The sequence below is a fragment of the Stenella coeruleoalba genome (genome assembly GCF_951394435.1).
Source record: "Stenella coeruleoalba genome assembly, chromosome: 4".
NCBI classification, from domain to species: domain Eukaryota; kingdom Metazoa; phylum Chordata; class Mammalia; order Artiodactyla; family Delphinidae; genus Stenella; species Stenella coeruleoalba.
The window spans coordinates 36,461,414-36,486,112 of record NC_137149.1 but is presented as its reverse complement, the minus strand read 5'-3'; the positions used below and the strand labels follow the sequence as shown (position 1 = coordinate 36,486,112).

The following is a 24,699-nucleotide window of genomic DNA, read 5'->3' as shown; positions in this document are numbered from 1 at the left end:
AATGAATGAACTCTTTGACAGCCCTTTTGAGAGAGTTTAATCCTGAAGAGTGACTAATGGCATCAGTGGGTAAAGATGGTGATCAAGACTATGAATCAGAGGTTTGTTTATACTTCCGGGGTGAGAAATGTTTTATTCAAGCAAAAGGGTCCCCAAGCTCAAATCCAGAGTTCAGCGTGTGCAAGCAGCGTCTGAGCTTGGGTGCCTAGCTGGAGAGGCAGGGGCCACAGACCAGAGTTGCTGGACTGGCTGCCACAGAGCCTGGACTGGAGCCCTGATGCCATCACTGACTGACCGTGGCACTTCAGGCGAGATAGTCACTTCTGTTAAAGAAAAGATTATCCTGACACTCGCTAAAATGGTAAGGAAGACTTTACTCAGGACTACTGCAAAGGGGTCAAGCCCGTTGCCATAGAGAAGACAGATCAGGCTCAGGTCCAAACACAGCAAAGACAAGTGGAGATTTCTAGCCAAGGAGCAGAATGGAAGTTCAGCAGATGAAAACTTACTAGAAGGAGCCATCAAGAGTAGGGGAATTCTCACTAAACTGATGTAGCAGCAGTGTTCTTCCTAAAATCAAACTTGGCAGGCCAAAGACAAGACCCCAAGAGGAGGTCTGATCAGAAAGGGGGTTCAGAGGAACCTGTCCGGGGTTTAGCTAAGCTTTTGTCACTCTTGAGTCTGTCTCTTGTCTTAAGTCCCTTGCAAGGTTATTATGAAGACAACAACAAGGTAGGGCAGCAGAGGAGAGAGGGGAGCTGGAATCCAGCCCTGGCTGTGCTCAGCTCACTCTGCATACGTTTTACCTACAGGGCCAGTGAGGGAATATTTTACGCTTGTGGGTCATAAGGTCTTTGTCTCATTGCTCAGCTCCGCCATCACAGTGTGAAAGCAATAATAGACAATGCACCAATGAATGGGGGTGACTGCATTCCAATAAAACTTTATTTACCAAAACAAGATTTGTGCCTGAGACATAGGTTGACCTCTGTCTAGAGGGGGGTGTCTTTTTCCAATTCATACACGAGTACTGTATAGACCAATGGTGCAGTTTTCATAGGGCTTGAATTCTGTTTCCCTCACATTATCAGTTATTATTTATTTTATAACCCAGTGGTAATGTACGTGTTGTGTAAGCCACTTTATAAACCTTTTTGGAATAAAGTGGATATAAATAAATATATTCTCTTGCGCGACTGTCCAAGATTCCAGCCTATGGAACTTGGGGCAGGGAGACCAGGGAGGGGCAGTGTCGCAGGAGGTGGCACGGTGGGAATGAGAGCCCCCCCGGTGCAGGACACACCCAGATGGTCACAGAGATGTCCTGCTGGAGGCAGAAGCCACTTCTCTCCACCCCTGGCAACAGGCCAGGATGCACTTGAGTTGACCCTACTCGTCCCTGCAGACAGGCAAATAATACAGATAAAGCAGATGGTCCAGAATGAGAGCACAAGAAAATTAGCCAATAGTTGACTAACCCCATGACAGAGAGATGAGCACCAGTAGTGAGAAGGGCTTACATTTGAGGAAATACAGACAAAGGATTGGGGACCAGGGTAACCAGCAAGAGAACAGAAAATGTGGAAGCAGAGGGTGCCACAGCCCTGGTACTCCCTGGTTCCTGCCTCCCCTGCCTAGCCGGGTTGTGCATGGACTTGTTAATTTACTGAAGACACCATGATGCCATCCATTCTTTCTGCTGGAGCCTTGAAGCTTCCATTGGGCCAGGACTCGTGGTATCCAGCACCCCTTAGCTTTCGTTCTGCCTTCTAGACATCATCATTGCTATTCTGTATTGGCATCCTACCGAGGCAATTGTCCTATAGTTGACCAAAAAATGCAGAGTGTTTAAAAAGGAGAAGATGACAGCTTTCATCTTTTTCTGGGTCAGTGGACTATTTAAGATTAAGATTTCAGCTTAATCCCTACCTTTACAATAATAACTGCATCTACACACTTTGAGCTCAAGGCCTCAGCAGGAGAAAGGGGATTCTACCAAACTAATATTCCCAGCTCTTCCTCTCCAACACACATGTGTACTTTTTTCCTGAATTCAGATGGATTTTTGCAAGGCATTTCATGCTACAGAGCATGGAAGCTGAGTTTTCTGCCATAAGCCCAATAAAGTTTAAGATTGGGTTCTGCAACGGTGGAGGCGCGTCAAGACACAAGACCCATGGACCTAGTGGTGAATCCTCATGTTGCTTGCTTGAGGTCGACAAGGATTAACTGGATGCTGTCTAGGAGTCAGGCATTTTGTTCACGCCAACTGAAAGATGTGAGTGCGGCAGCAGCGGGGTCAGCCTGTGGAGCCAGGAAGAGCTTTCTAGAGGGAGACAACTTTGCAGCTGTGACTTAAAGCATGAGTAGGAGTCACTCAGAAAACAGAAACAAGATGAGTCCTCATGGATATAGCTTGCACATCCATATTTGTTAGGGTTCTCCAGAGAAATAGAACCAACGGGATACATATACATATTTCCCTCGACTTACAGTGGGGTTACTTCCTGATAAACCCATTGTAAGTTAAAAATATTGTAAGTCAAAAATGCATTTAGGGCTTCCCTGGTGGCGCAGTGGTTGAGAGTCCGCCTGCCGATGCAGGGGACACGGGTTCGTGCCCCGGTCTGGGAAGATCCCACATGCCGCGGAGCGGCTGGGCCCATGAGCCATGGCCACTGAGCCTACGCGTCCGGAGCCTGTGCTCCGCAACGGGAGAGGCCACAACAGTGAGAGGCCCGCATACCGCAAAAAAAAAAAAATGCATTTAATACGCCTAACCTACCAAACATTATAGCTTAGCCTAGCCTGCCTTAAACATGTTCAGAACACTTACATTAACCTGCCATTGGGCAAAATCACCCAACACAAAGCTTACTTTATAGTTAAGTGTTGACTGTCTCAAGTAATTTATTGAATACTGTACTGAAGTGAAAAACAGAATGGTTGTCTGGGTACGGAATGGTTGCAAGTATATCAGTTGTTCACCCTCGTGATCATGGGACTGACGGATCTGCAGCCACTGCATCATGACACTGCATATTATGCGGCTGGGAAAAGATGAAAATTCAAAATTCGAAGTATGGTTTCTACTGAATGCAAATTGCTTTTGCACTGTTGTAAAGTCGAAAAATCATTAAGTTGAACCATCATAAGCAAGGGACCATCTGCCTATGGAACTGGCTCACTTCATTACAGAGGTGAACAAGTGCCAAGATCCACAGGTGAGTCCTCAAGGTGAAGACCCGGGAGAGCCGATGGTAGTTCCAGTCCAAGGGCCAGGTGGCTCGAGACCCAGGAGGAGCTGATATTTCACTTCAAGGTCAAAGGCAAGCGGGAAACAATTCTCTCCTCCAAGGGGAAGGGTCAGACTTTTTGTTCTACTCAGGCCTTAAACTGATGGACGAGGCCCACCCAAATTGGGGAGGGCAATCTGCTTTACTCAGTCTACTGATTCAAATGTTAATCGCATCCAAAGAATCCTCACAGATACACCCAGAATAACATTTGACCAAACATCTGGGCACCCTGTGGCTCAGTCAAATTGATGCAGTAGAGTTACCATCACACCATCCATTCACAATTCCCACTAGGGTGGCTGGTCTATGGAGTGATCTGGAATTTTAACCAATGACAGCTGAGATTGTTGGAGACAGCAGCTGGGCAGGCAGGGACAACCATGTCAGTCTGGACAGATGACTGGCATCAGAGGCATTGGTGGACATGGTCCTTCCTCACTCCTGATGTTCTGCCTCTGAAGGGCACTCATTTTAACTCTTGGCCTCTCTGAGCCCCTCAGTGCTAATGCAGAGTGACTCATCTGATTAGTAACTTGGAAAGACTTACTGGCCAGGGCCTGCTCAGCTCTGCCCACAGAGCACGTGTTCTGTTCTCTGTGCTACACGTTTAACTGAGCAGATCTCCATGTGGAGGAACCTTCCTTGGTTGAGTTACCCAAGACTGAGTGGGCAAATATTCTGATTCCCAGGCCCTTTGGGCCCTCCTGCTAAGCCTCATCCTCCAACTTAAGCTCTACCAGTAATAAAGATAGCATGTTGGTCTCTAGCTTTACTCTTATTTTATTCCTCAAAGTTCTCACACTCCAGGTGTGAAGGATATGTGCTGTTTAGCAGACGTCTGCTCAGAGATGCCATACATTCATTTAATGATTTAATAAGTTAATAAGAGTTAAACTTTGGAGGTTGAAAGTTCAAGACCATAAGAGAAAAGAAGATTCATGGAATGGTAGAGAAAACGTTTAAAAAGAAACTCAGAGGGCCAGGGCAAGACTTTACCCAAATTCCCACACTTTGAGAGCAGCCGGAAGAGAAGTAGCAAAGGAATGAGAAGAACAGAGGTGAGAGAACTCAGCCAGCACACACCAACACTCATGGGAAGGAGCTTCAAGAAGGTGGTGGACAGTGGCAAGTGCTCAAGCCAGATATCCAAGAGCTTTCCAATTCACCAACACCCCAAACCCCCAAAGTTGAAAGACCATCCCAGATCTATCCATTTCCTCCACTATTAGGGCTCTTCAGAGAAACAGAATCAGTAAGATATATCTACACATCTATATCTACATCTACATATACCCTTCCCTCCCTTCTCTGTCTCTCTCTGTAAGACAGAGAGCTTTATTTTAAGGAATTGGCTCATGCAATTACGGAGGCTGGCAAGTGCAAAATTTGCTGGGTGTGCCATCAGGTTGGAGACCCAGGAAAGAGCTGACCTTGCAATCCAAGTGTGAAGATCATCTTGCCGGCAGCATTCCCCCTTGCTTAGGGGAGGTTACTCTTTGTCCTAGTCAGGCCTTCGACTGATTAGATCAGGCTCACCCACTCTGCAGAGGGCAATCTGCCTTACTCAGTCCACCAATTTAAATGTTATTCTCGACTTCCCTGGTGATCCAGTGGTTAAGATTCCACGCTTCCACTGCAGGGGGCACAGGTTCGATCCGTCCGCAGGAGGGAAGTTCTGCATACCATGTGGTGCAGCCAAAAAAACACAAAAACTGAAAAAAAACAACAATAAATGTTACTCTCATCCAGAAACACCCTCACAGAAACACTTAGAAATAATGTTTAACCGAATATCTGGGCACCTCGTGGCTCAGTCAAGTTAACACATAAAATTAACCATTAAATTCCCTAAATCCAAAGACTGTGTCCTACGACACAGAAAAGGACACACAGAGACACGGAAGAGAGAAAGCCGTGAAGACAGAGGCAGGAACTGGAGTGATGCAGAAGCCAGGGAACACTGGAGCCACTAGAAACTAGAGACAAGAAAGGACCCTTCCCTAGAGCCTCAAGAGGGAGCCTGGCCCTGCTGACACCTTGATTGTGGACTTCTGGCTTCAGAACTGTGAGAGAATAAATTTCTGTTGTTTTAAATCATTCAGCTTGTGATGACTTGTTACAGCAGCCCTAGGAAACACATACTCTACCTTTATGATTTTCGCCGTATCTGCATCCTACCTATACTATTGTTTAAATAGCATTCAAACTCAATTCGCTTTTGCTAAGATAAATTTGTTTCAGAAAGACACTCTACGTTAGTCCTTGAAAGAGGAAACGGTGCTGTTTGTTGTAAATATAAGGTGGCCATGAAAACAAACATAGTGAAATCAAAATGATGTTATTAAGGGCTAGCTAGATCCATTGTCCAAGGTGCTCATCCTGCCATCTGCTTTCTCTTTGTTAAAAGGGATATTAGCAAGTGGCCGATGTTAAAGAGATAAGAGAATCAAACCAAGACACCTCTTTGACCTAATTAGAAGGACTGAATGAGAACTTCTCATTCTGTGCTCCAGTGCGACAGAATGAGGCTGAGTGTGTACTAAAACTACCGCCCACCCACTATGGTCCTCGCAACCACACTTCCTGAAACTCCAGGCTCCCCCCCGCAGCCTACTTTTCATACCCTGCCACCTCCTCCACCTGCTGGCCCAGCCTCATTGGCCACACTCCCTCCGCTCACATGGGACCTTCCTGTGCTCCTAAATTATTTGGATGTTGGACTTGCTAGAATGATCCCCTGTGTTTTAATTTTTTTTTCTTATTCTCCATCTGTGAGACTTTTCATTCTAGTTTCTGAGAAATTTCCCTGGCTTCATCCTCCAAACCTGTCTATTGATTCTTTTTTTTTTTTTTTTTTAGTTGTCAGATATTCGATTTCCCAGAGCTCTTTCTCCTCCTCTGACGGTTCCTTTTTCATTGTGCCCTGTTGTGTTTTATGGGCACAGTATCTCCTCCTACCTCTCTGAGGATATTAATAATAGTTATTTTGAAGTTTCCTCTTCCCTGAATTTATTTCTGTTTCCTCTGAGGTCCTTTGATATTTTTATTTTATCTCTGCTTTTCATTTTGAAGATTTTTCTCAAATGGCCACTGGTCATGCATAACTGTTCACTGATATTGAAGAAGGAGGCAGTTAAAAGCTGGTTGGTGGGTCTTGGGCATGGAGGGCCCCACAGTGGAGCTTCATACAGCGAGAGCTGGTGGAGAGCTTCCTCCACAGGATGCCCAGGCAGTAGCCCTGGGGCCCCCTCAGTCTCATGAATGGTGTTGACCCTGGCCTGGCTGCTGAGGTTGTGGCTGCAGGACAGGACACCATTTATGAATCAGACTTTTGTTTATTACCCTCCCTGTTTCAGCCCTGTGCTCACGTCCACCCTTCCCTGTGAGTGACCCAGCATCATGGGGCTGGGAGTGGATTTGTGGGTTCAACACCCTAGGGGCAGAGTGTCAGCTATCCAGCCCCCAGCACAGCCCATCTTCAATGGCTCCCGGTCCTTCTACGGCTGGAGATCCTCCAAGGTTCTGTGAGTGACCGGCTTGCTGGGCTCCCCTATGGGAGCCCTGACATCAGAGCGTCCTCCAGCCCATTCGATCGGCTCCTCCGTCTGCTTTGCTTTTTAAACATGTGAAGACAGCTCATCCTTTGGTATAAATTGTCCTGATCTCTTTGTCCCAGTGGGTTCATACTGGTTTTATTCCTTGTCTTGCCGGGGGACTCATTCAGTCACTGAATAAATACTTGCTGATCCCTCACCCTGTGCCAGGCACTCTTCCAACGTAATGAGCAGAAACACAGCCGTCCTTGTCCACCTGGAGCTTGCGTTCTAGTGGTCCAAATGCATCTTGTCAATTCCCCATGTTTACTGGAAAATAATAAACCATCTTCTACAAACGTAAATCAGACCATGTCACTCCCTCAGTGGAAACCCCTGTAACCAAGTCCAAGCTCATACTGCTCGCTGCAGGACAGGCCAATAAATCAAGAGCTGAGTTGTTGGGGAAAAGAATAGTGACTTTATTCAGAAAGCCAGCAGACCAAGAGGATGGTGGACTAGCGTTCGAAAGAATCATCTTCCCCAAGTTAGAATTCAGGCTTCTTTTATACTAAAAGGGGAGGGCGTATGGCTGTTGCGACTTCTTGGTGCTGGAATCCTTTGTTCTCGCAGCTGTCCACATATGTCTGGTCACAAGGTTCCTCTAAGCCTGCAAGACAAATGTTATTCTCTGTTCTGCAACTTTTTATCTCTATATGAATGGGAAAGTGTTAAACCTTTAAAGTTCAGAGCTTTGAGAATGGGCTATCGTGTATATTTCAGGCTATAGGCAACATTCTTTTATAAAGGGGCAGAGCCAGCGCGACTAAGCACCGGCAACAGAGCACAGGGGTTAGAGCTAAAGGAATAGATCCAACGTGGAGTCAGGTTTGTCCTCTGTTACACCCCTGCAGGACCCTCACACTGCAATTAGACTAGACCGAAGGCCCTCAGCTCGGCTGGAGTGTGTCCTGACACCCCCCAACCAAGTCTCCCCAGGACCCTTCACCCCCAGTCCTCTCAGCTTCGATGCCTCCTTTGTCTTCCTGCGGCATTGGGTGTCCTGTTTTCATGTTATCACATTAGGTTTCATAGTGCTCCTTGATCTTGGACTTTTAGCCCCCAGGAATATGAGAAAATAAATTTCTGAGTTTTAAGCCCTCCATCCTCCCTGCCCCATCTGTGGTATGTTGTTATGGCAGCCCAAGCAGACTATACTGAGGGCCAACGGTCCCTCTGGTGCATCCTTGGGGCCTCAAGCAAGTACAACCCCTAGATCCCAGCCCTGCCTAAAGCCAGCTACCTGAGGTCATTTCCTCCAAGGAGGCAGGGCACAGGTATTCTCCTCCTTGTGCACGTGATGAATTAGGATCTTAGTGGAGGGGACTCCGTTACTAAGAACAGTGAGGATCGTGGCCCAGGGGCTGCTGGCATCAGTATTGCCAGGATTACAGCTGGAGCCGCCATTGTCTGAGACAGGACGTGATGAAAGCGTGCACATGTGAGGCCGCCGGAATCTCAGGGCCACATCCAGTGCACAGGGCACCTGCCAAGCCCACTGCTTCTGTCCTGGGGACGATTTAATATGTTTATTATTCTGGCGAAGCTGCCCCTAACCAGACCTATCCCGCAGCTGGCTGAGAGCTATTTCATTATCTCTTCGCTCAACAGATAAAAAAGAAAATGGAACACAGTGGGCTGCATCAGAGCAACCCCTTACTTTTAATCCAGGGTCCTCGCTTCCCTCCCAGCCCCACTCCCAAACTTCTCCAACGCTACCCAGAGAAACACAAAAGGCCAAACTTCTGTGCTGAAATTACGCTATGAAATAAAAGGGTGTTGCTTGGGAGACGTACAGGAACTGTCCTAATGCTCTGTCTAATTTTGTGAATAGACGTTATGTAGAGAAAAGCCTCATGTTTAAGATGAGGATGACTTTACAGGAATCCTGTCCCAGCCCCCTCCCTCTCTGTGTGTATATACAGGGACTTAAACTCTGTTTTAGCTTCCTCATCCATCAAATGGGAATAATTGTCCTTCCAGAGGGGTAGTTGGAAAGATTAATTAAGATAAAGGATGTAAAGTAACGGCAGTTTCTGGCTATGGAAACTTGGGAAATCATCAGTTCCTTCCACAGTGTATTCGGAGCTTACTATGTGCCAGGCACTGCTCTCTCCTTGAAACAGGGTGGACAAAACTCAGGCAGGTTCTTAACTCTCTTGGAGATTACGCTCCAATAGGGAGAGACAAGGAGTGACAAGAAAACAGGTGACACATGTAGTCATTCACATTGTGTTACTGTTGTGCAGATGTATCCTGGGTGACAGGACAGAGAGCTGGGGGGCAGGGTAGGCTAGTGCGGATGATGATGGTGATGATGACACAACGACCTTTGTACCGTGAGCAGGCTGCTTGACTTCTCTGAGTCTGCAGAATAAGCTAAGAATTACATGACTAGAGGTAAAAGCAGGACTAGCTACATAATTAGAGGGGTCCAGTACAAAATGAACATGCAGGGCCACCCCCCCACCGTTCAGATCTTATTAAGCTTCCCTCTCAGCTGTGTCTTGCTTTCCCTCGGGTGGAAGGAACAGAGGGAGATGTGACAGAGGGCCCCTCAGTCCCTGTCCGTGGTCCTCCTCCTGAGGCTGCCCCAAGATGTTAATTCTCAACAACTTGCAGCAAAAAGACCCCAGCTTTCCATCCTGGTCTCAGTTCTGCTGCTTTCCATGTCACTTCCCTTCTCCAAACCAAGATTTATTTATAATGAAGCAATTAAAATTTTTTGACGTATTAACTGAGACTTCACAACAAGCCTGGGCTAATTCTTTTGTTTACATCATTGCACTGAATCCTCAGAACAACCCTTGGAGGTGGACGTGATGATTATCCCACTTTACAGATAAGGAAACTGAGTCTCAGCAAGGTTACAAGACCCAGGGCTAGTTTGTTTCAGATACACTTAAGGTCCCAGGCTGGGACTCGGTGACTCTTACACATTTTGGCAGCGTGCTCCCTTGGATGAGATATCAGAGAGATCGGGCCCTAAAAATAGCAACTCTTTAAAATATTAATTCACTGTAATGCTTCACATAGACTCTACTTTCTAACCAGGCCTCCCTCATTCCTAGAAAAATTAGAGAAGGGAAATCCCTCCTTCTGTGGTTCCAATCTGGGCCCGGCCATCAGCCTTGGGTGGGTGGCTGTGAGAGGCTGTTTTCTTCTCTCCTTTGCCGGATGATCAGTACCTGCCATGTCTGGTTGCTTTAGAACCCACTAAAATAGAGCCTGCTCTGCTCACTTCTGTACACAGATCCACGCTGAGTCAAAAGGTGATTCTCCCCTCTCCCCATCACGCCAATCAAACTGAGCGGGCCTGCCCCTAAGGGGGCCCACGGGACTCAGCAGCTATAACACAATCCTCCTAACTTATTCCCAAAGGAATCAGAGCCCATTACCCGGACCCCATGTTTTAGTGAAAGACACCTACACGCCAGGGATTGGAGACTAAGAATTCTGGGCAATTCCTCTCCGGAATTCAGCCTCCCATTGTGAACCAACTCAGATGTCTGTCTTGCCCCTTAAGCAGAGGAGGCCTCTCAAACGCCAAGAGGCATCAAAATCCCACTGGAGCTTGTCAAAATGCAGGTTCCCAGGCCTGGCTCACGGAATCTGAGGCTGTGGCTGGTCTAGGGTGGGGCCTGGGTTGCTGTATAACTCAAAGAACCCTAGTTTCTGGAGCTGGAAGACTGTGGACCAACCCTGAGAAACAAATGAAGAGGAATCATGGGGGCAGGCAGTCCTGAATGCTGGGCCTTCACCCACTCAAGTATCCAAACACCTGTTTACTGAGTGTGTTCTTTATGGCAGATAGCGTTCTAGGTCCTGGTGGTACAGCAATGGGGGGAATCATCCCTGCCGTCATGGGGTTTATAGCCCAGTCTGGAGACGGAGACCACGAAAACAAGTCAGTACGTAAAATGTCAGGTGGTGAGGAAGCCGAGGGGGAGGTAAACAGTGGTCTGGAGGGAGGGGGTAGGAGGAAGGTAGTAGAAGCGGGAAAACAAATTCTTGGCGATAGAAAGGGCACTGGCCATGGCGAAAGATCAAGCCAGACCTGATCGCAGATTTGTAAGGACGTATTTGTAATTTAGCGCAAGTCATTGAACCTTTCCGAGACTCATTTGCCTCGTCTGTAAAAAGGGAGGGAGAAACAAAATTATTTCCTAGCTCCTTTTTAGCTATTCAATACCTTTCTCACTGACTCAGGAAGATCCAGGCAGTTAAGAAGGTTACAATAGTCAGGAAAGCATAATTCAGACCCCAGCCCTGAGGCTAACTTACCCATTGACCCAAGGAAATGACTCACCTCTCCTGAACGTCAGTCTGTTGGTCTGGAAAATGACAGGTTATTCCTGAGGGTGGTCAGGCGTCCTCCTGCCCAGTGTTCTTAGATTCCAGTAGGAATCACATGAATAGAAGAAGACCTTGACATGGAGTCTCTTTCCAGTGTTTTCCTCAGAAAGTAGGATTAAGAACATGAGGCCTATGTCTGAGCATCTTAATGGAAAAGCAAAGAACTGGGAGCTGTGGGAGGGACCACGGAGCTCCTGAAGAGTCACTGCACTTCTTAGGCTCCGCCACGTGGAACCCACCCGATTACTGAATCCAAGGGGGGAACGCAGGACCGAATGACTGTGGCAGTTTGCAAGCTGCAGGAATTGAGTGAAATAAAGCGCGAGCTAAGCCGTGGTCTCTGGGGAAGCCGGGAGAGTTGGGGGGATCCCCTGCCTGGACCACGCCCTGCCAGTACCTGACACTAATTGGCCTGGTTCTCCCTCGGGATCTTTGGACTCAGACGTTAGGGTTCTGGCCAACATTTACCCAGTGCCTTGGGACAAGTTTATAGATGTAGAAACTTAATCAATAGTTGTCAAAAGCCCAGTCTGTGCTCAGCAGCATGCCAGGTTGCTGATCTAGAGGTGGGCCCTGCTTCGATGGAACTCAGAGCCTATTGGGAAAGAAGAACATCATTCAGGTAATCACACACACACTGGCTGTGGTCACAGCCAGCGAAGTTCAGGGAACAAGAAAATGCAGGACAGGGACCGGGACCATCCAGGACTTCAAGGAGAGCTTCTCAGAGGCAGTGGTGGCTGAGCAAGGGCAACCAGATGCAAGGGGCTGAGCAGGAGGCGATTGGAGAGCTCCAGGCCAGGGAACAGCGTGCACACGGACACGAGGACTGGGTGTCTGCCCCACCCAGGAAATGGAAAGAGCATTGGGCATCAGGAGAGCTGGGTTCAAATCCCTCTGCTGCCACTTTTAACTCTGACCATGGGAAGTCACTTCACCTCTCTAGGCTCCAGCTTCCTTGTCCATGAAAAGAAGATAATGCTTGTTCTGCAGAGCATTCGTGTGGGTTAAACGAATTACAGTATGGGAAGGGGTTTTGTGAACTGTACAACTGTGTACATGTGAAGGATGGTCATAATCATTTTCAGGGTCGGTTTCTGCCCCATACTGTTCCCTCTAAACTCCCTGCTAAGTAGGGGTGGGTCAAAGTGGGGGAAAGGGTCACCATTTTTGGAGCACCTACTCTATGCTAGGAACTGAGCTAGGTCCTTTACATTCATTATGTCATTTCATCCCCATTTTACAGATGAGGAAAACTGAGACCCAGGCAGGCGTAGAGTTCATGTGTGAAGGGCTTTAAAGCTTTATCTATCATCGCAGGCTGTCCTGCGGTCCCTGCAGGGCGTGGGCAAGCACTCTATCCTTCTTACATACTTTTATTGTTTTCCATATGCTGTGCAGTGGCGCTTAACTTGAGGAGTTCACAGACTGACTCATGGACAGACCTTTGTAATTTAGTGTTCCTAGAGCAACTAGAAAGAAATAAAACTGGGCTAGGTGGGTCTGCGTGGGCTTCACGGACCCTTCCTGACCTGCCTGGGAAGGCGACGCCCTCATGGTGTCTAGGGCAGTGTGTTGTTGGCCTGTTGTTGGCCTCACCCATCCATGAAGGAATTAATTGAGCCCAGTGCATCCCTGAACCTGTTTGTAAATCCTGAAACTCTTGAATTCTCCATGAGGTATACTTGGCAATTAGCTGAATGCAATTTACACCCAGGCCCCGTGGAGTGGCATAGCCGTTTGAATGTAATGAATCAATGTCAACCATGCCGATGCTTGTTCTTTGCAGGATGAAAGAAAAACCAACAAACCCCGAGCATGGCTTGACAAGATGCACTTTCTCTCCCGAAGGATAAAGGGAGAGGAAAGTGACTTGAGTTGCAACAAGAGGTTTTAAGCCAGATGTAAGAAAGAACTGACTCACCAGGCTGTGTGTGCATTTAAAAAATTGTTTCCATACCTTTAAATCAAGACCTGGGTCTCTGACTGGTACATCCAGGCTCTACCATGAACTCTGTGACCTGGAGGAAATGTTTAACTGCTCTCAGCTGCAGTCTTGTTGTCCAGTAAAATAAGGATAATAATATTACCTACCTGTGTTAGTTTGCTTGGGCTGCATACAAAGTACCACAGACTCGGTAGCTTAAACAACAGAAGTTTATTTGCTTATAATTCTGGGGGCAGGAAGTTCAAAGTCAGTGTGTTAACAGGGTTTCTTCTGAGGCCTCTCTTCTTGTAGACCACCACCTTCTCCCTGTGTCCTCACATGGTCATCCCTGTCTGTAGAAATTAACAGCAGAAATTAACACAACATTGTAAATCAACTATACTTCAATACAATAAGTTTTAAAAAATAATAAACACTTTTCCAGGAATGGGCCTGAGGCCTGTGACAGCTGTGCCTTATTCTGAAATTGTGTCCTCATGACTCTTCTGGGCTCCTCTTTCCCTCTTTTTGTACAAGTACAGTGGTAGTGGTTGCTAGTTTGCTTTGATGCCCTTGATGGGTTTCAAAGTTGACAGCCACATCTCAGCATTCACTTCTTATTTTTGAGATTATGTTAGAATATGGACTCCCAGACACCGGCCACCAGCACTGTGGGTACCAGAGGGCAATTAAGGGAATTTGTGTAAGAAGGGACAGATGTATGTTTTGTAAAGCCATTCGGGTCATATGAAAAAAGAAATACAACCTTGTATGTGGGTGTTGTAATAAAGAAACATATCCTGAAATCCAAGTAACATAATTTTGCTGACCAAATATCAGGTATTATAGCCATGCTCCTGGAATTACGAGATTCATTTTTTTCTTGAGTATTTCCCCCAGGTAGAGAACATTGATCTAGAGGCAAGTTGAGAATGGGTCTTGTCTGCTGACATGTGACCTTTGACCCTCTGTATATACTTCTTTCTTCATCAATAAAATAGGAGTAGTGAGTGAGACCTGCCTCTAGAGTTGTGTCAGAATTGAGCGGGGTGACACAGAAGGGGATGCCACAGCCCCTGATCCGAGAAGCCACCCTCCTTGTGAAACCCACGTGACCTGCCCACATGGTGCCCAGCTCACGGTAGGCTCTCCAGGAAGTGCAGCTGTGAGTCGTATCAGGACTTCTGATAATGTGGAGGCATCGTGTTGGGGGCTGGGGGCCGTACATGGTCCCTGCCCTCCACAGGAGGCAGGAGAGAGACAGGAGAAAGAAGTGAAACCTAACCAGTAGCAACAATATGCAGTTTCAGAATCGGTACCCAGTTTCTGGAAGGACAGTCCACACCAATATGGTGAGAGATTCCAAAACATGAAAACCAAGTTCATCAGCCTCCTGCCCCCCATTGGCTTGCTGCTGGATGGGTGCCAGCTGGCCACAGAGGTCCATGGCCAAGGTGAATCCCACCCATTCAACCCTGGCTCAGTCACTGCATCCAGCCTCCCTCCCCAGTGCCCGTTCTGGTAGCTCATCCCCAAGACTGAAATGTCTTTGCTCCTTCCGTTACTAACAACAGGCGTGCATCCTACAGGCCTGGCACTTGGTTGGCTGCTCTCATAAAACCCCACCTACATCAAACGGAATCATCTAGTACCCAGCCAGCCTGGAGGAAAATCCCAGGTATTGCCTCCTAAGTCTTAACAACCTGAAGTTGGCTCCATAATCAAATAAAGCCCCTCATAAGTGGTCTCAACCCACCTGTCTAAACCCATCTCCCTCTACCCACCAACCTCTAACCCACCACTCCAGCACGACCCGTCTTCTCCAGCCTCAGAGCTGGCCATCCTTCCTCCTGTCCCCAGTCCTGCCTGTAATGCCTTACATGTAACTCCTTGGACAGCAGTGAGGAACTACAGAAGTTTCTGGATGACACGACTGAAACTATCGAATTTGCATTTCAGAACACGATAAAGATAAGCTCCCGTACTAGATAGGATGTAGGTTTAGGTGCTTTAACAATGGGCAAAAAAACCCGACTAAAACAAATCCTCACCGTAAGTACGTGGAGTATGTGTTGTTTTCCAGTTTACAGCTGAGGAAACTGAGGCTCGCCCTGGGCATTTTGCCAGGACCTCAGGGCCAGCAAAGTCGGGACTGGAATGGGACCGCTGTGTGTCCACCTCCTCCTGCGTCACTTCTGTGATGTCAACAGCATCTTCTTTCTCTAGGGGTAAAATACCCACAGAATTTCATTTCACAGATGCGACTCTTTTTCCACCAGGTTTTTATTTGTCTTTATTGCTGCATAAGATCATGGACATATAACACTCAGAGACCCCCAGCAAAGGCACACGTGCAGAAATGGCCCCACGGCCCGTTTCTGCAATCTGGATCAGAGCCATTTCTGTGCTTTATTTATTTATTTTTGCAGTACGCAGGCCTCTCACTGTTGTGGCCTCTCCCGCTGCGGAGCACAGGCTCCGGACGCGCAGGCTCAGCGGCCATGGCTCACGGGCCCAGCCGCTCCGCGGCATGTGGGATCTTCCCGGACCGGGGCACGAACCCACGACCCCTGCATCGGCAGGTGGACTCTCAACCACTGCGCCACCAGGGAAGCCCCCTCCTTTTTTTTTTTTTAAATAGCCCAACTGACATTTTATGCTTTGTTTTATTTGGGGGTCAGGGGATAATTCAAAAGCAGAACCAGGTTTTATAGCCTCGCATGCACACTTTCTATCAAAGTATCATTTTGCCCAGCTCTGAAATTATGGGCCTGTCCTCGGAAAACATTGTCGCAGACTTGCCCGTCCTCGCAATGCTTGTAATGCCCTTTCTGAACACACAGGCCCATTTTCAGCAGGATGACGTGCTTGGGCTGAGATATGATCAATGTGAAAAGTGGAACCGGAGGAAATGGTCCTGGAACCCACTAACCTAGAGGCTCTGATAAGATGCTTTGCCCATAAAATGTTATTCTTATTAAATCCCGAATGAATCAGCCTCCCGTCTCCTACGTGAGGCTTTGCAGGAGTCTGCCTGGTGAGTCTCCTCTGAAAGAGATCTAATTCACTTTGCTAAAAGTTCAAGAATCCACCCCTGAGGGCTCCCTAGCTCCTTTTAAAGAGCAGAGATAGGACCCTCATCGTTATTTATTTCAGCACTTCTCACGCACTGGGAGCCCTGCTAAGCCTTGTGTGGTAGCACCTCCGTGTATACGCCCAGCAACTGTCAGATAGGGACCGTCATTCCCATTTTCCAGATGAGGAGAGCGTGGCTCAGAGTACGTTGCCCAAGACCATACAGCTATCGTAACAGTTTTCTGTCGCTGCGGAACAGATTTCCACTAAATGAGCGGCTTAAAACAAACACAAACTTGTCCCCGCTCCAGGCCGCCAGGACTCAGTCTGATAGCCTGTAATCATGGGAATGACCCCACCACCTTTGTCCTGTTCCCTAGGCTGGACAGATGTCACAGGTTAAACCATTCACCCTCCCAGCTTTCCGTGGACTCATGTGCAAGATGAGAGCTTGCTCCCGGGTTGCGTCTAACTGACTGTTTCTTGTCATTCACATGTCAACCTAATGTCACGTCTTCTGAAAGTCCTTCCCTGGCCACCTACCAAAAGCAGGTCTATTTTCTAGACCCTGATTTGTTCTCTTCAGAGCACTTGTCTCAACTTGGGGTCGTGTCACTTATTCACCCCTGTCAGCCTCCTAGAAGCGAGTTCCATTTGCTGGGTCTGCCTTGTTCACTGTTGCAGCCCCAGTGACCATGGAAGGGATGCCCCCAAGATGCTTGAGGACCATTGACTCCCCTCCGTGCTAAGAGCTGACACAGAGGCATGTGTCAGACATTTAGTCCACACCACAAAGGAAGCCGAGGCACAGGGAGGTCACCCCGATAGCAGGAGAGGCGCCGGGGTGTCAGACAGTCTGCTCCCAAGCAGGATTCGCCTGGGCAGGACACCCTCTTTCCTTGGAGCCAAGGGGTCTAGTTTACCAAGGCACTGATATCTGTGCCCCTGTTTGGTCCTCATGATATGAGAGGCCATGAATGGAGGCCTTTCAGAATGTGGGCTCTGATGGATGGTGGGCCTATCCAAGGTCACACCGTGGTCAGTGGGGGAAGCCGGCTGCCACTTGACATGTACCCACCTCCTTCATTAGCTCTGTTTCTTCTCTGCCAGATGTGTAGCCTCCTGTGGGCTGCTACAGCAAATTATCACAGAATTTAAAAAAAACGCAAATTCGTGACCTCACGGTTCTGGCCAGGACTGAAATTAAGGTGCCAGTGGGGTCAGCCTTCTCCAGAGGCTCCGGGGGAGAATCCTTTCCTTCCTCTTCCAGCTTCTGGGGGGGTCCTGGTTCTCCTTGCCTTGTGGTCTCTACCCCTGTCTTGACATGGCCTCTTCTCTGCTTTGTGTCTGTGTCCAAACCTCCATCTCTTTTCTAAGACGGCAGGCATTAGGACCCCCCAAACCCAGGATGATTTCATCTTTCCTTGAACCTGCAAAGGCCCTGTTTCAAAATAATATCACTTTCTGGGGTCCTAAGTAGACGTGAATTCTGGGGGGACACTCTTCGCCCTACTACACAAGGTCACCTCTCCTTAGGTCGGCCACCACTGCCCCATCTTTTCTTGGCTCTGACACCCTGGTCCCCACTGGTCCGTGTGATTCCCTGGCCGGCCGTTCCCTTCCAGCTGCCCCAGTTCCATCTCCCCCAGGCTCCAGAGCAGTCTCCCTGCACCGTGGCTTCTGTGCCACCCCACCTGCGTGTCTCCCTCTCCCACTGATTCTGAGCTTCCAGAGGGGAGGGACTGTGTCCCCAGCTCTCTGCCCAGACCTGCCAGGAGGAAGCATTTGAGGGCTATCCCGGGAATGCCCTGGAAGGAAAAGGAAGAAGTCAGAGGAGGGAGTGAGGGATGAAGGAGGAAGAAAAGGAGCGGGGTGGGCAGAAAACCCCAAAACAGGGTAATTTCAGCATCAGCGGAGGCGGCAGCTCAGGCCAAGGACCTTGCAGGCCTTTTGGGCTCATGGTCTTGGTCCACGGCCAGCTCCTCTGAAATCCGCACACCCCAAACAAGGTCATCGCAGTTCTAGTGACACCTTAAAGAAAGGATGCTCTTGGGCTTCCCTGGTGGCGCAGTGGTTGAGAGTCCACCTGCTGATGCAGGGGACGCGGGTTCGTGCCCCGGTCCGGGAGGATCCCAAGTGCCGCGGAGCGGCTGGGCCCGTGAGCCATGGCCGCTGAGCCTGCGCGTCCGGAGCCTGTGCTCCGCAACAGGAAAGAAATGCTCTTGAATATTTGCTGCTGTGTTTTCATTCTTGACAAGTATTTATTTTCCCTTCTCTCACCTTTTCTGGAGAAACCCTCCTGGGAGAGGCCCTAGACAAAGTGTTTGCTGATTTGAGCCACAAACACTTGACTCCAGGTCTTCCGTCTTTTGTTTTAATTGTGTGAGCTCTCTAGTTCATCCTCCCCCTGGGGACTCCCCTAACGACCAATCTCTGTTCACCAGGGACCTGTGTCTGTGAACTTGGGAGCTGGGGTTCCACTGGCTTAATGCTCATCAGTATTCACAAGTCACAATGCAAATGAAAATTTAAAGCTATGGTATGAGTGTATCTTTCTCCCCCAAAGCCGTAGGCATTACCTCATACTGTTACAAATAACCATGGCGCGTTTTCAGGTAGAATTGCTATTTGATAAACTCAGGGGCAATCGCTTTTTATTTCGAAGAAAGCTGTCATTAGTCTCAAAAGATTTGACATTTACTCTAAATGAGTGAGTGGGGCTTGCATTTCTAAAACCCATGGCTTTAATGCAAAGCTTTGGAAAGTGTATGCATGTTAATGATGGGTAAATCAGAGCTGAAGCTGTCCACTGAGTTTCTCCAAGGCTGTGTTTCTCTCACATTCATTCTTCCGTATTTCCTGTGCGTTGACAAAGGTTCTTTTCCCCCTAAAACTCCACTCAGGGTCTTCTGATGAGTTCTTCTGAAACCCAACCTTGTCTTTTGTACTTCTGCGTTGTCTCTGCATCCTCCGGTCTTAGCAAGAACCTGCTAAGTTGGTTTAGCCAGAATCCCCCATCCTCCCGACCTGATCATCTTCTGATCAGGTTGCTCATCCCCCGGGAGGTTTGATCCCCCTGGCCTGCCATCAGCAGGAATCCTGAACCCCTCTCACCTCTGATGTCTCCTCTTAGTAACTTTCCATCCACCGATCCCCACCTGCTCCTCGGCTACAAATCCCCACTTGTCCCCCTTGTGTTCAGAATTGAGCCCAGTTCTTTTCCCCTTTGGTGATTGCAACTGAATAAAATCTGTCTTTACTGCTTTAACTACTGTCCTGGTTTTTCTTTGACTGTGTCTGCTGGTGACAGATGCCATGCTAGGGGTGCAGAAGTGAAGAAAGCAAAACCCCTGCCTTTGAAAAGCACAGCTTGGAGTTGGGAGCCCTTTGCTATAATGATGACATAGAGCAGAATTTTCCAGAAACTCCCCAGCCGAGATTTCGCTGCACATGGCCCGCTGTGTGCAAAAGGGATCAGCAAACTTCTGAAGGACCAGATAATAAATATTTTAGGCTTTGAGGGTCACATCAGTCTGGGTTGTACATTTCTTTTCATTTTTGCTTTGTGCATGTGTGTGTGTGTGTGTCTTGTTTTGTTTTTTACAATCTTTTAAAAGTATAAAAGCCCTTCTTAGCTCACAGACTATACAAAAACCAGCTGATTGCTGGGTGTGATCTTTTAAGAAACTGAATTGACATCTTCAACCCTGATTTAGTCATCATGAACGTGCATACACTTTCCAGAGCTCCATGTAAAAATCACAGATTTTAGAAATTCAAGCCCCATTCACTTCTTTATAATAAATGTCAAATCTTCTGAGATTGTACAAAAACTGGCAGAGGCTGTGGACAAGGATGACGAGGACAAGTTACTGAACCTCCCAGAGCCTCAGTTCCCAGGTCTATAGAGCAGAGACCATTACACCTGGGAGGTTTAGTACCTAGCAAGGTGGGAGGGCTAAATTCCATCAGGAAGGGTAAGTGTCTGTACTCACCAGTAGAGACCCTGTGCTCAGTGAGCAGTCATTCCTGGGCCTCAAGAGGCCAGAAATCGTTAAGAATATTGAGGAGAAAAATATTCACACAATAATCCACTTGCAGTTCCAGGAAAAGAAAAGGGAAGGAAGCAAGAACACGGGGCTCCACTATCATAACAATCACTCTTCTTCTGCTCCCTGTCTGAGCCCTCATGCCGGGGGAGAGATAAGCACTCGAGGTGTTGTCAGGCATTTATCCCCAGTTGTCACGTTTGTCACGTGCTCCTCCGTAGGCTCCAGAAATCACATTTTCAGCTTCTTTGTTTTCTCTTACAGAGACATCAAGCCAGACAACATACTGCTGGATGAACACGGTAAGCCTGTTATGAACGCTTTCTAGAGACTATTTCAGTGGGAACTTTGAGGCTCTGGGAATTTGGTCCTGGTCCTGGTGAGTTGGATTTTAGGGTTGACTAGAAAGCCTTCTTTTGTTTCAATCCTGGTGAATGAACAGCTGTGTAAATTTCTGGTCTGTGTCCTGCTGCGGTGAGTTAAGTCCAATGTATTTGATGGTTTCATATCTAAAGACATCACCATTCACGTCCTGGTGTGAGGACAACAGAGCAGAAATGGGAATGGGATACAAGGTTGGAAAGCTCTGAGCCTCCCAGCCCTGCTCTCCGACCTGTGAACCCGGGGCTTCAGAAACGTCACTCACCTCTCAAGCCTCAATGTCATCTTCAGTAAAATGGGGAAAATGATACCCACCTTCCAGATTGTCATGGGGATCAAATGCGATAGGGTGTGCTTGGCAAGCTAGAAATCAGTAATCAGTAATCCTCTAAGCCTTCCCTCATCCAGGCTTCTCAAGCTTTTATGTGTGTACGGAGTGTGCGCATCTTCTTAAACTGATTCAGTGGAGCGAGGTGGACCTGGGATTCTGCATTTATAACAGCTCCCAGTTGAGGCTGACACTGCAGGTCCATGGAGAAGGCTCCATGTCAGCGGCTCTCCAACTCTGGTCTTATCGGAATCCCCTGGGGGACTTGGTAAGAATCAGAGGCCAGACCCAGTCCTGTTTAGAGAGCCTGGGCCTCTGTGTTCTGAGTCAGTCCCAGAGATGTGGTGCCCAGTCAAGTCAGGACAAGTCCAGGGCACAGCCCAGCAATGACTGCCAGTCTACTGCAGTCCACGCCAAAGGCAGCTTTGCAGCCAACCATCATGGCAGTCTTGGAGACTAAATTCCCCGATGTTGCTTCAGGAACTCATCTCCCGAGGGCTTTCGGGGCTATGGGCTGGAGCGAGCAGACGGGGATTTTTCTGCTGTGCTGCTGAATCTTTCAGGGACGAGTCTGCCGCCTCATCTACACGGCTCCTCTGACCTACCTCCCCCACTCCCTCCCGCAGGCTGCGGCTGTGGCTCCAGCCCGAAGCCCCTCTAGGACTTGTGTGTGTCACCAGTGTGTCTCAGGGAATCCTGCCTCGTTGTATAGACCCCTTGGTACTGGGAGACAGAGTGGGAGTGGTGGATGGGACCATCTGGGCTCCAGTCTCCTGCCAGAGCCTGAAACCAGCCCAAGTGCTTTGGGGCAGAGAGGTGAAATCCCTGTGCTCCCGAATGGAAGGTCAAGGATGACCTTAGGTTGCCAGGGGGAAACTGAGCAGAGCTGAGGCTGCAAATCAAGGTCCCCAGTTTGTATCTAAAAGGCAGGAACCCCAGACCTGGGTCTCAGCTGGTCCCCCAACTAGCTGTGTGTCTTCAGGCAAGTTGCAAAACAAGTAATACCGCCTTGCAGGGTGGCAGAGGTCTAAGACAAGATGGGGAGGATGAGCCGTCCCAGCACCAGGACATAAAGGTGCTCGGGAGGGCTTGTATTAGCTTATAGCTCTCAGCCTCTCCTGTCCCTTCTCTGCTCAGATCACAGAAGCAGGTGAGGTGGAAGGAGAAGAGGCACAGGCTGGGTGACGCAGGACCCCTGGCAGGGCTGTCCTGGAAACCAGGGGTGTGGAGGGCAGGGTTCTGGCTGGGATCCTCACGGCCCCAGCCTAGAGACTTGAGAGAGACTTTTGGACAAAGACCTTTCAGGCCCTGGGCAGCTTTCCAGAAGCAAAATCAAGGCAGGAACGCCAAGCAGTAGGAATAATTCAGCCGTTTCCTCTAGGATGAAATGAGACTCAGCAAGCCTGTGGGGTTAGCCAGGGCCTGCCTGACGCCGTAGTTCCTGCCCAATGCTACAGCCTCGGGTCAGAGCTCACACAGCCTTCTCCAGGTTCCCTCGTTCCTGGGCTCCTGGATCTCCATCCATCCCTTCCTACCTCCCCTTCTGTGCTCGTCCTCACCTCTCCCCCTCAGCCCTTTCCCACTTTCCTCCCAGATCTCCCCATCCTTCCCCACCTCCCGCATGCCTTACACAGTGTCCTGACCCTGCCCTCTGGCTTTGCAGCATCCCACACACTCCCCAAGGATTCGAACCCTCCTGTCTCTTCTCTAAGCTCCTTTTTCATCAAGCTTGCTGTCGAGACAGAGCACTGAACACTATTTCATACTAAGATGTGAATGGCTGATGCCCTCCCCTCCATCAGTTTTAGCATCCAGTGAGTGCCTTTTTGGGCAGTGCAGAAGGAAAATCAGGAGCAGAGGATTCTCAAAAAACACAAATCTTCTCCCCTAGGAGAGAAGGACAAGAGAGGAGACTGTGGCTATGGTTTTCCTTCCCCTGATTTATGACAGGAGATAGATGCTCATCAGCTTTTCTTTCTTTTTTTCTTACTTAGTCATTGTTGCCTTTTTTCCCCCTCCAGCTTTATTGAGGTGTGATTGGCAAATAAAAGCTGTATATGTTTAGGTTGTACAATGTGATTTTTTAAAGGTGTACAACATGATGATTTAATACACATATACATTGTGAAATTAACAACACAAGGTAATGAACGTATCCAGCACCTCTTAAGGTTCCGTTCTTATTGTGTGAGTGGCGAGAACATTTAAGATCTACCCTCTTAGCAAATTTCAACCACACACCACAGTATTATTAACTACTGTCACCATGCTGTACATTAGATCTCCTTACCCTGTTGTTAAATGCATTTTAAAAAAAAAACAGCTTACAAAACAGATAACTATTTCTATTTAAAGAGTTTGCTGATTGATCTCATTAAGTGTTTTCTCGGAGAACAAGTTGGTTGCTGTGTTTACAGTGAGTCATAAGCATAATTAAATAAATGCATTCATATTTTATTCAAAATGTTCAAGATCTGCTGGTTATACAAAATCCAAGGCTCTCACAGAAGCGTCTCCGCTCCCCCGGTGTCTGCTCTGCTTCCTGATCTTGCAGGCTGGTCTTATCTCCTAGAATGGGCGCTAATTCTACTCCGAGATTTGGGGTCTCTTGGCTAGCAGCAAAAGCAGAGGGAGACCGTACCTGGAGGTAAAATGAAGTTGAAGGAGGATGCAGCATCAGTGTGAGTGTGAGAGGAAGAGTTGAGAGTGCTTTAGGGCTGAGGGCAAAGTGCTCTAGGAAATGGGGAATTTAAAACTGTAGAGGGAAGGGGAAGGGATTGCATTCATTTTCTGTTGGTACAATAATGCTGGGTGATGAATAAGCACATGAATTTAATGGCATAAGCAAGAAGCATCCAGTTAGCTCACAGGCCTGTGGGGTTACGCTCTTGTAGACAGGGCTTGCTCCTAAGACTGAGGTCCTGCAGGGTCAGCCAGGCAGCTACGGTGACGTTGGCTGTGCTCACTCCCGTGTCTGGGGGTCGCCTGGCTGCCAGCTGGTACACCGTGACCTTGGCTCATTGACTGGGCAGCTCGGCCCAGCTCCTCATGGCTCACCTTCTGGCAGGCCAGCCCTGTGTGACCTCACGTGGCCATAGCAGAAACAGAGGCAGGGAAAGCCCAGTCCCTTAAGCCACCACCTGCATCACATTTGCTGCCATCCCAGTGGGCAAAGCAACTCACAAGACCCCACCGGGTCGGGGTTGAGCACTGCCAAATGACATGGCGAAAGGAAGGATACAGAGGAGGAGGAACTGCGGAGATTCATGCAGTCATCCAGCAGATGGGCAGGTGGGGGGCTGGTCTTTAACACGTGGGAGCTTGACTTTCCCCCAGATGAGCAAAGAGCCGGGAGTCAGAGACAGAAGGGCAGTGCCTGCGTTTTGCCCTTAGTGTCTACTGAGGACCCTTGGTCAAAATGTACTGACCATATACTGTCAGCTTTCTTATCTGAGGTTTCATATTCTCGAATTGAACCAACCTCAGATGGCAAACATTCAGGAAAAAAACTCCGGAAAGTTCCGAAAAGCAAAACTTGAATTTGCTGCTAGCTGACAACTATTTACATAACATACGCATTGTACTTACAACTATTTACATAGCATTTACATTGTACGAGGTATTGATAAGTAAAAAAAAAAAAGTATATGGAAGGGTGTGCCCAGGTTATAGGTAAATTGTACACCATTTT

General features: G+C 48.3%; 1 protein-coding gene across 2 annotated transcripts in view; it reads left to right on the top strand.

Annotated features, from left to right (window-relative positions):
• Positions 1-24,699, top strand: part of STK32B (serine/threonine kinase 32B) — a 343,330-nt gene that overhangs the window by 254,344 nt on the left and 64,287 nt on the right. For both annotated transcript variants that reach the window (XM_079920141.1, XM_079920140.1), the window contains exon 5: positions 20,564-20,601. In XM_079920141.1, coding sequence (XP_079776267.1) covers positions 20,564-20,601 — 38 coding nt within the window. The remainder of the gene's footprint in view (positions 1-20,563; positions 20,602-24,699) is intronic.